The sequence below is a fragment of the Gavia stellata genome, chromosome Z, assembly GCF_030936135.1.
Source record: "Gavia stellata isolate bGavSte3 chromosome Z, bGavSte3.hap2, whole genome shotgun sequence".
NCBI classification, from domain to species: domain Eukaryota; kingdom Metazoa; phylum Chordata; class Aves; order Gaviiformes; family Gaviidae; genus Gavia; species Gavia stellata.
The window spans coordinates 42,795,589-42,807,768 of NC_082637.1; the positions used below are offsets into that span (position 1 = coordinate 42,795,589).

General features: G+C 33.3%; 1 protein-coding gene across 1 annotated transcript in view; it reads left to right on the top strand.

Moving 5' to 3' along the window:
* VPS13A (vacuolar protein sorting 13 homolog A) overlaps nucleotides 1-12,180 on the top strand; it is a 105,596-nt gene that overhangs the window by 78,908 nt on the left and 14,508 nt on the right. Inside the window, exons 56-67 of the mRNA XM_059833918.1 lie at nucleotides 799-945; nucleotides 1,522-1,603; nucleotides 2,926-2,995; nucleotides 3,490-3,595; nucleotides 6,717-6,830; nucleotides 8,654-8,799; nucleotides 8,924-9,005; nucleotides 10,020-10,133; nucleotides 10,608-10,683; nucleotides 10,785-10,948; nucleotides 11,307-11,352; nucleotides 11,613-11,736. Of these exons, the coding sequence (XP_059689901.1) occupies nucleotides 799-945; nucleotides 1,522-1,603; nucleotides 2,926-2,995; nucleotides 3,490-3,595; nucleotides 6,717-6,830; nucleotides 8,654-8,799; nucleotides 8,924-9,005; nucleotides 10,020-10,133; nucleotides 10,608-10,683; nucleotides 10,785-10,948; nucleotides 11,307-11,352; nucleotides 11,613-11,736 (1,271 nt within the window). The remainder of the gene's footprint in view (nucleotides 1-798; nucleotides 946-1,521; nucleotides 1,604-2,925; nucleotides 2,996-3,489; nucleotides 3,596-6,716; nucleotides 6,831-8,653; nucleotides 8,800-8,923; nucleotides 9,006-10,019; nucleotides 10,134-10,607; nucleotides 10,684-10,784; nucleotides 10,949-11,306; nucleotides 11,353-11,612; nucleotides 11,737-12,180) is intronic.

The following is a 12,180-nucleotide window of genomic DNA, read 5'->3' on the forward strand; positions in this document are numbered from 1 at the left end:
GAAACTTCCATGGAGAACTGAGATGATTGATTTGCCTAATTAATTTGAAAACCCTTCTTTACCTCTGTCTAGAAAAAAAACTTTGTAAAAAAATCCATAAATGTTTGAAAACTTGCTATAGACTTTTTCTTGTTAGCCTCTATCTTTTGAAATTGAAGTGTAACATTTTTGCAGGTCATGGGACTAAATATGCATAAAGCTACAGTAAAGAAGCTTCGGGTTTGGTTCATTTGTTATACTGGGGAGGTGGGCAGGGTGTTAGTTTTGGGTTGGTTTGTTTGTTTTGGCACAAAATCTTGTATTTTTCAAGTGCCTTATTGTAGGATAATTCAACTGTGTCATTCAACCACATACATATGAAAAAATAATTCCAGAAACTATTCTGGAATGTAAAAGCACATTATGCTCCAAATACAGCTGTCCTTGTCTGTAGATAAATTCTAGATACTCATTAGAATTGTGTTGTAGGTAAATGAACATGGTATAGGTAAATGAGCCAATTTTTATCTCGGTCATAGACCGTTATAGTATACTAATCTGCCTTTCCTCTAGAAAGCCATGTATTAAATGCTAATAATCCTCCAAATAATGCAATATTTTGTAATTTTACTTCTATTGAAATTTATGGCAAAATTTGATTGTTTTAAAGAAAAGTTATGACATTTGACTTAAACTCCAAAACTTTTCCCACTAAGCTATCTTTACAATGTTAATGAACAGTATAAATTTTAAAGTATATTACAAAAAGCAGTCTTTTGAAACACACAGCATACCAAATTTTCTTTAATAATATGATAGGTATGTTTAACTCCTAATGGAATGAACATGAAAATTCAACAACCAAATGAGATTCCTATCAGAAGGAATTATCTGCCAGCTTTAAAAGTAGAATACAGTTCATCTGCACATCAGAAGTCTTTCAGAATTCAAATTTACAGGATACAGGTGAGTCTTGTCAAAAAACAGTGAGTTTTTAATTAAGAAAAAGTTACTTTAATGGGAAATTGAATTTATTTTTAGAATTTTTTGGATTTGTCATGTTTTGAATTTAATCGTGCTCATTGGCTTTTACATCAGTGCTTCTCAATCTTCGGAAATACTGCTTAAATGGTTCTGGAAAAAAACCCCAGACAACTATGTTTGGGAAGAACATTTACCATTCATCTTCCATGCTTTTTCTTGTGGCTTTTCTTTACAACCAACAAAAATAGGTACAATTTGTTGTCTTGCATATGTTCTGTGATTCTGTGATTCAAGTTTTTAAAACCAAATACTTTGCAAAAATTATGTGGACCATTTATTACCACCAACTTTGAGAAGCTTGTCTAGACTATTTGGATTGGATGATTTCATTTTGAAAATAGAGATACTTTGAACCACAATAGCGTCTTTTTTTTCTTCTTTTGAACTGGTGGAATGCTACAGGTAATGTTCATAATTCTTGTGTTTTTCCTGATTTTAAAATATTTCACTACTGAAAAGCTAACGTGCTGCGCCTTGTCCTGTCCTTACCCCTATTAGATACAAAACCAGATTCCTGGAGCCATATTCCCCTTTGTGTTCTATCCTATTAAGCCTCCAAAGTCCATCACCTTGGATTCAGGTTTGTTGTTCTAGTTTAACATAATCCTTACTTCTAAAATAACAAGATAATTTGCTTGTACTGAAGTTAACCACGCCACTTTTATCAGATGAAGTCGGTATAAGCTTACTGACTACAGAAAACACAAATACTAATATTAGGGAAGCAGTTTTCTCTACACAGAAGATATACAGAAAACCATTTAAACAGTTAACAGTCAGAAGAAAACAGGTTCTTTCGTCCATCAATATCATACCTTTAAGCACATCTTTTTGATACAGTAATTCAGTGCTCTTGGAGAGCATAACGTGAAAGTTACATTTGGATCAAACTTAAAACAGGCTTTTGGCAGTTGCATTCAGACCACAACTAAAACTTAATGCTGACTAATATAGGAAATAGTTGCCTGCTGAAAATAAGAAAAGATCAAATTGTTTCTTATCTTGATGGTAGTGAATCTGTTGCACCGTTTCTGTATTACTTGCATATGAAGTTCCAGGGCAGTGAGGATTTGCTTTTCATCTTTAGTCATCTGATTTTTCCCTACTGCCCCAAATAAATTATCTTAATCATGTTGTTTATTTTTTTCTTTGCTTGCATGCAATAGATAACCTAGTGACCTATCTGAAATAATCTTAACTAGTAAGAAGAGAAATGTATGCCAGTGCTAGTCTAAACTGAAAATTGCTATGTGAGGCTCCATTTATAAGCTCTGAAGATGGCAAATTATTTTGCCTGTTTTGCCTGTAGTCTTCCAACTTCTGCAATGCTTGGAGCATAGAGCTCAATGTCAGTATACTATGTGATGAAACTGCAGTCTTCCATCAAATCATTAAGGGCAAAGTCACTTGGAAGACGAAAGTAATCTCAGGAGGGATTCTAAATTGAGACAAAGAATACTCCTTGTAATTTTGTACAGAAGCTAGTAAGATGTTAGGTGTTCATTCTAAATATGATCAATTTCAAGCTAGAGTGCATAAATCTGCAAAATTCTTTTTTTGTTTAGTTTATATTTTTGTATCAGCTGTTGGAAAATCTTATTCCATGACTAGGGAAATTATAGAGGTCTAAGATTATATCAATATTAATTTGCTTTTAAATTAAAATGGTACATTTTGAGATCAGTGAAATAGAATTTTGATGTTCCATTTCATTCTTGTCTTCCTTTCTGTTCCTGTTCTTTTCCCTGGCTTAGTTGTTTGCCAGTCATATCCGTTATGTAATCCTACTTTACAGGACTGAGAAAACCCTGAACATATATGACATTCTCATATTAAAAATATAAAGATATGTATATCATATAAAAATCTGTGCTCATCTCTTTTTATTTTACAACTTAATAGCACCAAAACCATTTACTGATGTCAGTATTGTAATGAGAACTGCAGGACATTCACAAATATCTCATATTAAGTAAGTATTTTGACATGTTCCATCTCTTTTGCTATTGATTGTATTTAATCAAGCTTTAAAATAAAAATTATGATGGGGCAAACATAATGCAATGTAATTTTACACCAACTCATTCTCAGAAAGATTAGAGCACTTAAAGGGGGCCGAACTTTCATCTCTCTATTATCCACATAATTGCAGAGTAAAGCAAGGATTTTAAAGTGTCTTTTTAATGCAGATTTTTAGTCTTTTTTCGTTTAGAAAAAGCTCTGTGTTTAACAGTGCTATATACAGTGTTAAATGCTTGATTAAAATAGTTCTGGTTACAGGAAATGTATTTATCTTACACCACTGTGGGAAGCCTCCTTTTCACTAGTGAAATGGCGAATCCCTTAGGGGGAAAAAAAAAAATATATCTGAAGTCAATACATAAATGGCCTAAATACCCTAGATTAAGTTTTGTGTTACACATTTTTGTAAAACACCTTAATAATTGTTTTTTGTTTCATGTGTAGGTATTTTAAGGTCCTGATTCAAGAGATGGATCTCAGATTAGATCTTGGCTTTCTGTATGCCCTGGTTGAATTCTTCACACAGACTGATGTGCCGAGTGACCAAGAGGTAGAAACCATCTGTTCTTTAAAGATTAATAGATTTTAAGTTTGTAATTATTCAATTTGTATTTCAAAAAGAAAAAAACAACTTGGTCTTCTGTGTCCATAACACTGATTAATTGCTGTGTCTGGGACTGAGGTGGTGGAGTCACCATCACTGGAGGTGTTCAAGGAATGTGTGGACGTGGCATTGCTTGACGTGGTTTAATGGATATGGTGGTGTTGGGTTGATGGTTGGACTTGATGATCTTACAGGTCTTTTCCAACCTTAATGATTCATCTTGCATGCTATGCAAAGAAGGCTTCAAAACCTTCTGAAAAGAATGAAACTAATGCTGTTGTAGACTCTTTGGTCTTACTAATGCCTGAGGGATCAGTTAATTAAGAACCTGAAACAGGAAGAAACTGAAAATAATACGATTTTCCTTAACACAGCTTGTGTAAATAAAATAACACAAAAAAAAAAAACCTAGGAAAATCTTGGACAGGAAATTACTGAAACTTACCTGCCCATGAGAGCAAAAGAATATAAAAGGAATGGAGAGAGGGGTTGATTAGAAAGTGAAAGCGTCTTCAGTAATTTTATGCAAAATTATAAAATTGAAGATGATGTAGTTGACATGTTGATACTGAGTTGAGAGGAGAAGGCAGAGGGAGGGAATTGAATTACTGTACAGGGAGAATGAGAGGACTGTACATAGGAACAGTCAAAATAAAATAAGCAATAATATGAAGTGCAAGGTAGTCTGCTTGGGAAATAATAATGAAAACTTCAAATACAACCATAAAGCAATAGAGGAGCCAGAGTTTCTTGGATTTGCCAAAGAAAAACAAAAAAGGTGATAAGCTGTGTAGATACAATGCAGTTCTGGTGTATATTGGGTGTGCTGCTCTTTGTAAGAGTATTGAAATTTAAATGTCAATACACAACGAACTGTGTATTGGTTTTGTCTGTATCTCAAAAATGCTGTTAGTGAAAAATGAAACACTTGCATAAAAGATCTGCCTGGATGAGTAGAGCAAAAAGGTCCTTTTTGATGGGGCATTAAAAGGTATTGTCTTACTGTGGCAAGTGAAAGGTATGTTGGAAAGGCAACTTTGCTTTTATTTCCCCATACCTACACAGCAGAGATTAAAAAACTATTACTGCTCAGGGATTATACTAAAATAAGGAAAAAAGATTTAAAACTGGCACTAGTGTGAATATAAATTGAAAATTTTAAGAAAGTGTGGAACAACAAGAGAATAAATTTCTGGGATAACATTTCAAGCAAGATAGGAATCTTGTTAGAACTTTATAAGTTTATGGCGGAATAAATTGATGTAAGACTTGTCTGCAATGGGTTGTAGTTCAGTAGATATTTTCATCTAAGTAAATTTGCTAATCTTGCATAGTATAATGTATTAAATATATCTTCAGTTTCCTACTTCTGTTTCCTAAGCATATGGAGTTCCTTGGTTTGAATTTCAAAAAGAAGATTCTGATTCTGGTTTTCTGACCTGTGATAAAGGCAAAATAAATGTACTGTCCAGTTCACAGAACGCTTATGTGGTTACATTGAGTTTGGGGTTATTGAGCATGAAGTTCTAGTTGATTTTTCCTAGTCCTGTCTTTCTTTCCTGTTGTTGTAATTTGAAGCCTGTGGATTCTTTGTAGAGCTCTAGTGGCAACACAGTTATGGAAGGTCTCACAAAACATATTAATTGCTTATTGACTTAGGAATTCTTGTCTCTTGGTGGTAATGTAAATTTTAAATAAAATTTTAACTTAAAGAATGGGATCCTCTCTGGTGAGAGGCACCTTTCTCTAAATCAGGACCTTAGCATGTATTTCTACGTAGTCTTTTCTTATTATATTATAAACTCTTGAAGCAAAACTGAGTAAGGTAATTTTTTTTTAAAGGCTTGATGAGTCCCGTTTTGTTAAACATCATAAGCTTAATTAAACATCTTTAAAAATATAAATAGTAAGAATGAGCCATATAGTTGTGACCTATGAAATATAAGGAAATTTGAAGGGTTGCTTAAACAAAGCAGGCATTTAATAACCGTTAATAATGTTACTTTAGAATTGTTTCAGAGACGTTGCTGTATTTTCGTATGCAGGAATATGTAGTCTAAACTGTGGTTCCCAGCAGTGTGCTAGGGCATACAGTCTGTTACATGTGTTGATAACAGGTGTACCTGTGAATTCTAGATTATTGTGGTAGTTTGAATAATTATGTTAATTTTCAACACACGGTTGTGTAGTGGAAAAAATACATTGTATTTTGTTCTCTCTTTCCCCTCCCAGTGGAAAGATGAATGATTTGAGATCAGCATTGTGAGTTGAATCACTGAATCCAGAGATTAGAAGAGCCCCTCTTCTGCACTTTCATTTTTAGTGGAATTGCAAGGCGTAATTTTAGGATTTGATCCCTACTTATTATTTAGTGCCTTGACTGTTTTGCTTGTTTAAGCAGCAAGGCGGTACCTGGGTTTACTGTTCTGAAAGGACCTCTCACATTATTTTCAGTTACAACTTAATTTTCTTTGACTGGTTAAGTGTTTTCTGACTATAACTTTAGAATTATTATTATTTAAAAATCTTAAGATGTTTTTGTACTTGGCCAGTTCTTCAAAAACTGTTGTAAAGGAACTCTGTCTTTTGAAGAAGAAAAGAGAGAAGGGCTAGATGGAGCTTTTCTCAGAGTATGTAAAAGTCTAGTTTCTATATAACAGAAAATAGTCTTTAGACTAGTTTTTTGTATTTAAAAACCTATGCACTATATTAAGTGTTCAAAAGGCTATATATGTGTGCCCTTTGTTTGACCCAGGTAAAAATTGTCCAAACTTTATTTGCAAATATTTCAATTTTCTAAAAATAGATTTATTTTTTTTTTTTAAACCATTAAATAGTTGTATGTTGGATTGTCTTTTTATACATATGTTTCCTTGTCTTCATACAAAAAAGACTGCAAATAAACTGTAGTTAAAAGTCCTCTAAAATGTCAACTCTTTAATTAAAAAAATAAGATCAGGAGAGTATAAGCAGTATTAGTCAATGTATTGCATCTCAGTGACAAATGCATGGTAGTTTTATGTACTCTGTATTTTAAAGTAATATTTTTTTGAAAATGCATTCACAGCTAGAACTTTTCAAAAAGGATGTTGAATCCCTTCAAGAAGAACTGATGAGTGTGTCATCAATGGATACATCACAGATCAGCTTATATGAATACTTTCATATCTCTCCAATTAAGGTATACCTTTTTCACAGTACACCCTGTGTTTGCCCTCTAACTGAAGGAGTTTTGTCTCCTGCAGGGTAATAGGCACTGGAAATGAAAAACCATAGAGGTGATAAAAAATAAAATAAAAATGTCCTGGAAAAGTGCTTTCAGTGTTACCACTAACTTATATGGGGTTTACATTAATATTTATTAAATATTTACATAAAAAGTTCATTATTTCACTCCTATCCATGACTTTCTTCATATACAGTAATTCTTTTTATTATTTAAGACATCCTTGCAAAATGCTATAGTTTGTGTGCAGACAGTGTGCTGTCGATTGCGGAATGATGTAATTTCTAAAAAAACATACAGCCAGCATTACTGCACAATGACATTTTCAGCTTTATTGTAACTTGCTCACTGGAAAAGCAGTTTTGCTTTTTGACTCCCGTAGAGTCTCCTTTTGGCTATTTTCCCACTCCCATAAACATTCAGGTACAGCTATTGATTAGTATGTGCAGACTTACACGGAAACAACAGCCTGTTTGCCCAGATCTAACTCTCATGCATTTTTAGCTTACTGGTCTTCGTTTTTTGATTATTGCATAGCTGATGTTGTTAAAGCTGTAATGGTACTTTGTAGGCTCTGTAACAGTCCATCCCATGGGAAATAGATCAAAGAATGCTTTGAGTTTCACCTCTTTACAGTATCTGGTGACATGTTAGAAACAGTCTGCTATTAGAACAGGTAATTCCAGGAAATGCTTGGCTAGCTTTAAGTAAACAGATTAGCCTAACTCATTCCAAGTCTATGTAGTATCCATTTCAGTGTATCTCCATTTAGATGTTCATACATATGTCTCCAGTTGTTTTATTACAAAAACTGCTCAGGACAATGCCCTTTACATGTTAAGATAACAAAGTGAACATTTTGTAACAAAGTAAACAAAAGCCGATTTTTGAATGTGTTCTGTCATATTTAACAAGAAAAATTACATGGAGGAGATAGGATGGAATAAATGGGCTTCAGATGCTAATAAAAGATTAGTCTTTAACAGTTATAAAGTTAATACAGAGCTGTGAATTAAGTAACAATGATTCTGTAAAACAAGCTATGTATCTTTGAAATGAACGATGGTTAAGCTCTGTTATACCATAAATTAATGAATGGCACATGGTGTTGTTTTCAGACAATCGGAAACAGGCACAACTTCTTTTTGTCTGATTTTGAAAACTGCTGAATACACTTGTTTACTATAGAACCCTTTGAGCAATTTTCCTGAATGTTTCTCTGTTTTGAGACTGTCACCTTAATTTCTGTGAAACAAATGCTTTGGTTAATTCAGAGCAGAGCACCTGGAGAGGTGGAGTTTTTCTTGTATACATATTCCAGTATCTATTTAGCAGCTGTAAAACTTATGTTAATAATTATTTGTTTTCAGGCTTTTGTTTCTCGTTCTTGCGTGGACACCATGTTATGTTACCGTTTTCAGTCTGCTTTGATTTTTGGTATTAGTTATAGAAACAAAATGTTTTGAAAACAAGCTAATAACCTAATTTATAGCTAAAATATTCTGAAGACCTTATCTGAAAACATGAGTAAGCAATTTCAAGTTCTTTTTTTCTTAAAGGTAGTTCCAGTTATTCAGTTTGACTTCAAATATTGCTGGTTTTTTTTATTGCCCTATGTGGTGTATATTTATGTTCTTAGTTGTGAAGTCAGTCTGATATCAGTCAAGATTAGAAATGTCTTATGTCAGCTTTTAAATCATCTAAAACATTATAAAGATAGCATATAATACTTCTAATAACCAACCATGTTATTTCCCAATCTCTTTTTTATCCTTTAGTTACACTTAAGCTTTTCACTGAGTACGGGTGGAGAAGATAGTAACAAAGAAGAAAGAAAGAACGAATTGATACCACTTCAGTCCTTGAATCTCCTGCTGAAGAGTATAGGGGCCACCCTCACAGATGTACAAGATGTTGTCTTTAAGTAGGTTAAAAATATGGTTGTAAGGATTACTTCCAAATATTATACCAATATTACATATGTTAGTTTTTATTTTGCTCTGCATAATTAGGACTTACTTTTTCTCTTTTCTTTCTTTTTTTTTTAGGTTGGCATTCTTTGAACTCAGCTATCACTTCTGTACTACACAACAGCTCCAATCAGCAGTTGTAAGGCATTATTCAAAACAGGTTAGAATAAGTAAATTCCAGTATTTCAGTAAATTTATATTTTAAAGCACTACTGTGCGCTTTGGTTCTATGAAAATAAATAAAATTACTTTCAGCCTTGTATGTTTGTACAGATGTTAAATACATAAACACATATAAAACAGTTACTCATTAGTTGGATCTATTGCCTCTACTTTGGGGGCAATTACTGTTTCCAAATTATGACTAGAGGAAAAGTGGCATGGATAACAAACCAACTGGCTGGAATGGATAGTGGAAGCAAACACAATGCAGCTCTGATAGGCAGAATTGGCATCAAACTATTAATGCTTTTTCTTGGACATTAGTAGTGTATGAATTATGATCCCTCTTTGGCCTTTGTGTACTGTTCAGGTCCTGTCATCCAGCGGAGAGAGTCCAGCGGACATGCTTTTGTATAAAAGAATTAGTCCTCTTCTGTCCATCCATCATTAATAATAAGGGATTCTTTGGACATATTAATTTAGTGCTCTCTCCATCTTTAAAGGAGAAAAAACCTATACAGGGTTTTAATTGGGGAATGAGTTATTTGTTGTTCTCTGACCCTTCCTTTGCCCAGAGGGAAAATTTGAAATATCCTAGGAGATGCTAAATCTTTTTTTTAAAATCAAATTATACTTCATATAGATGTAGTTATAATGTTTTGCAGTGACTATCAACAATATTTTCTCAGCATATGCAAACAGACCGAATTTTGTCCTGTAGTATGAGAGAAATCTAGGTAATGTGCTTGCTTTGTAAAACCTCAAGAACATTAATGTCAGTTATTTCTGAAATGCTTCTAAGTAGTAATGTTTATTTGGCTGACTTAATGTGATTTACTTTCTGTAAGATTCTTTTTAATACAACTACTTCTACTTTTCCAAATAATTTTGAAGTTTTTATACTAAACTCATGTTACTTTCACTTTTTTTTACATCTGGGTATACTACACTGTTTGCCTTTGTTTTAGTGCAATTTCTGAAATATTTTTACTAATAACTATTTTTATTTTAGGCTATTAAACAGATGTATGTTCTTATTCTTGGCCTTGATGTCTTGGGTAATCCATTTGGATTCATAAGAGGCTTGTCTGAAGGAGTAGAAGCATTCTTCTATGAACCTTACCAGGTAAAAATCTCCGCTGCCTTATGAAATGTATCACAAGTAGATAGATATGAATTATATTGAAAATGTGGACATATTAATACCTTTTTTGTTTTAAATTTAGATTTAGAATTGAAAATTTAAAGTGAAAGTGCCAGGAAAACTGACTGGAAGACTCAAGTGGGATAAAAAGGAGAGAGCAGTCCATTTAACTTAATTCACAAAAAACTGTTCCTTACAGGTCTTATTTTAAAATAAATTTACTTGTTTTCCATTTGCCTTAAAATAAACAGACTTCAGGGAATGAATTAGTATTTTTAAATAGTCTGTCTTTCTCTCACAGGTGCTCTCATGGGCACTTTCACACTTTCTCACTTGCTCTCACGCTCTTGTAGACTTTGTTATATACAAATTCCAATAAAAATGTAAGATTTAAACATATGTAATGCATAATATTTGAAGCTTAACATAAATGCATCTTTTTTTTTTTTTTCTTAGGGAGCCATCCAGGGTCCTGAAGAATTTATAGAAGGAATGGCACTAGGACTTAAAGCACTAGTAGGGGGAGCTGTTGGTAAGTTTCAGCGTTATTGCAGTAGTATACTTAATAGTAAGCAATATAGGTGAGCATTTGTAAATTGCGTTGGCATTTTACTTTGGCTTATTTTCCAATAGGTGGATTAGCTGGTGCTGCATCGAGAATCACTGGTGCTATGGCAAAAGGAGTAGCTGCGATAACTATGGATGAGGATTACCAGCAGAAAAGGAGAGAAGCCATGAATAAACAGCCCACTGGTCTGAGAGAGGGTATCACTCGTGGTGGAAAAGGATTAGTTTCTGTAAGGAGAAAAAAAAAATTATGAAATTAAAAAATTAATGGATTTTATGCAGGCAAGGGTAACAATATAGAGGCTGCCGTAGTCACCAGGGAGTTGTTACTCTTTATTTTAATTCTGGTTTTGCAAATATATGGCCACAATTGAGTGATAGCTTTTAAAGAAAAATACACAAGGGTAGAAGAGAAGGTAGGAATTGTGAAGCAGGTGCCTCTAATTCTGTTAACTTCTAGTGAATTTTAGAATACACCAATATGTGTACTTCGAGGCTATTCACCAACGATGTAGTAAGAAAAATGTAAAAAATGAAAAATATAATCTGAAAACATATATATTTGTAATGTCTTTTTTTTCTTGGTAGGGTTTTGTCAGTGGCATAACAGGAATAGTTACAAAACCAATAAGAGGTAAGTTTAGGTCTTCTGATGCGTTACCTGTTCATATGATAGTAGGTTCTTGATATTTGATGAGACATTATAAATCTTTATAAAGATTTTATATTCCTACTGACTTTTAGGTTAAATGTTGTTTACATGAACTTTGTGTGGAGGAGCCTATGTAGCTGCCTGTCAAATATGATTTGTAATTAAATGGTAATTACGTTTGCTAAGATTGTAACAAAAACTCGAAGTGTTTAATAATGATTTGCTGCACTTAATCCTTTTAGGAGCTCAGAAAGAAGGAGCAGCTGGTTTTTTCAAAGGTGTTGGAAAAGGCTTAGTGGGAGCGGTAGCTAGGCCTACTGGAGGAATCATAGACATGGCAAGCAGCACATTTCAGGGTATTAAAAAGTAAGTAAAATAAGTATGAAAAATGACATATGGCATGAAACAGACAACAGTAGTAACAGTAGTACACTGTGTCTTTGTATCACTTCTGCATCAATGTTTCTGAATCTCTCAACTTCATCATTAATACAGATGAGCTAGAAAAAAAATCTTATCCATATTGTTATTTATATAATAAATAGGCAGCTCTTTAAAAAAGGCACAGTTGGTAGCATTTAAAAAACACGACATCAAATCTCAGGTATTTCTAGCATTACCAGAGAAACTAGTTTAAAAGCCTCAGTGATCAGTCTTCCTTCAATTGTTGACTTCTCCCTTTTAGCCCAAATACATAGGAACAAAGGACTTCTCAGGTTCCTCAGAAGTTACTTTTTATATTATTACTACTATATGAGATGAGTTCCAAGACTACCAGGTCATGCAAGGATCTGTCCTGGTTGTTCAGAC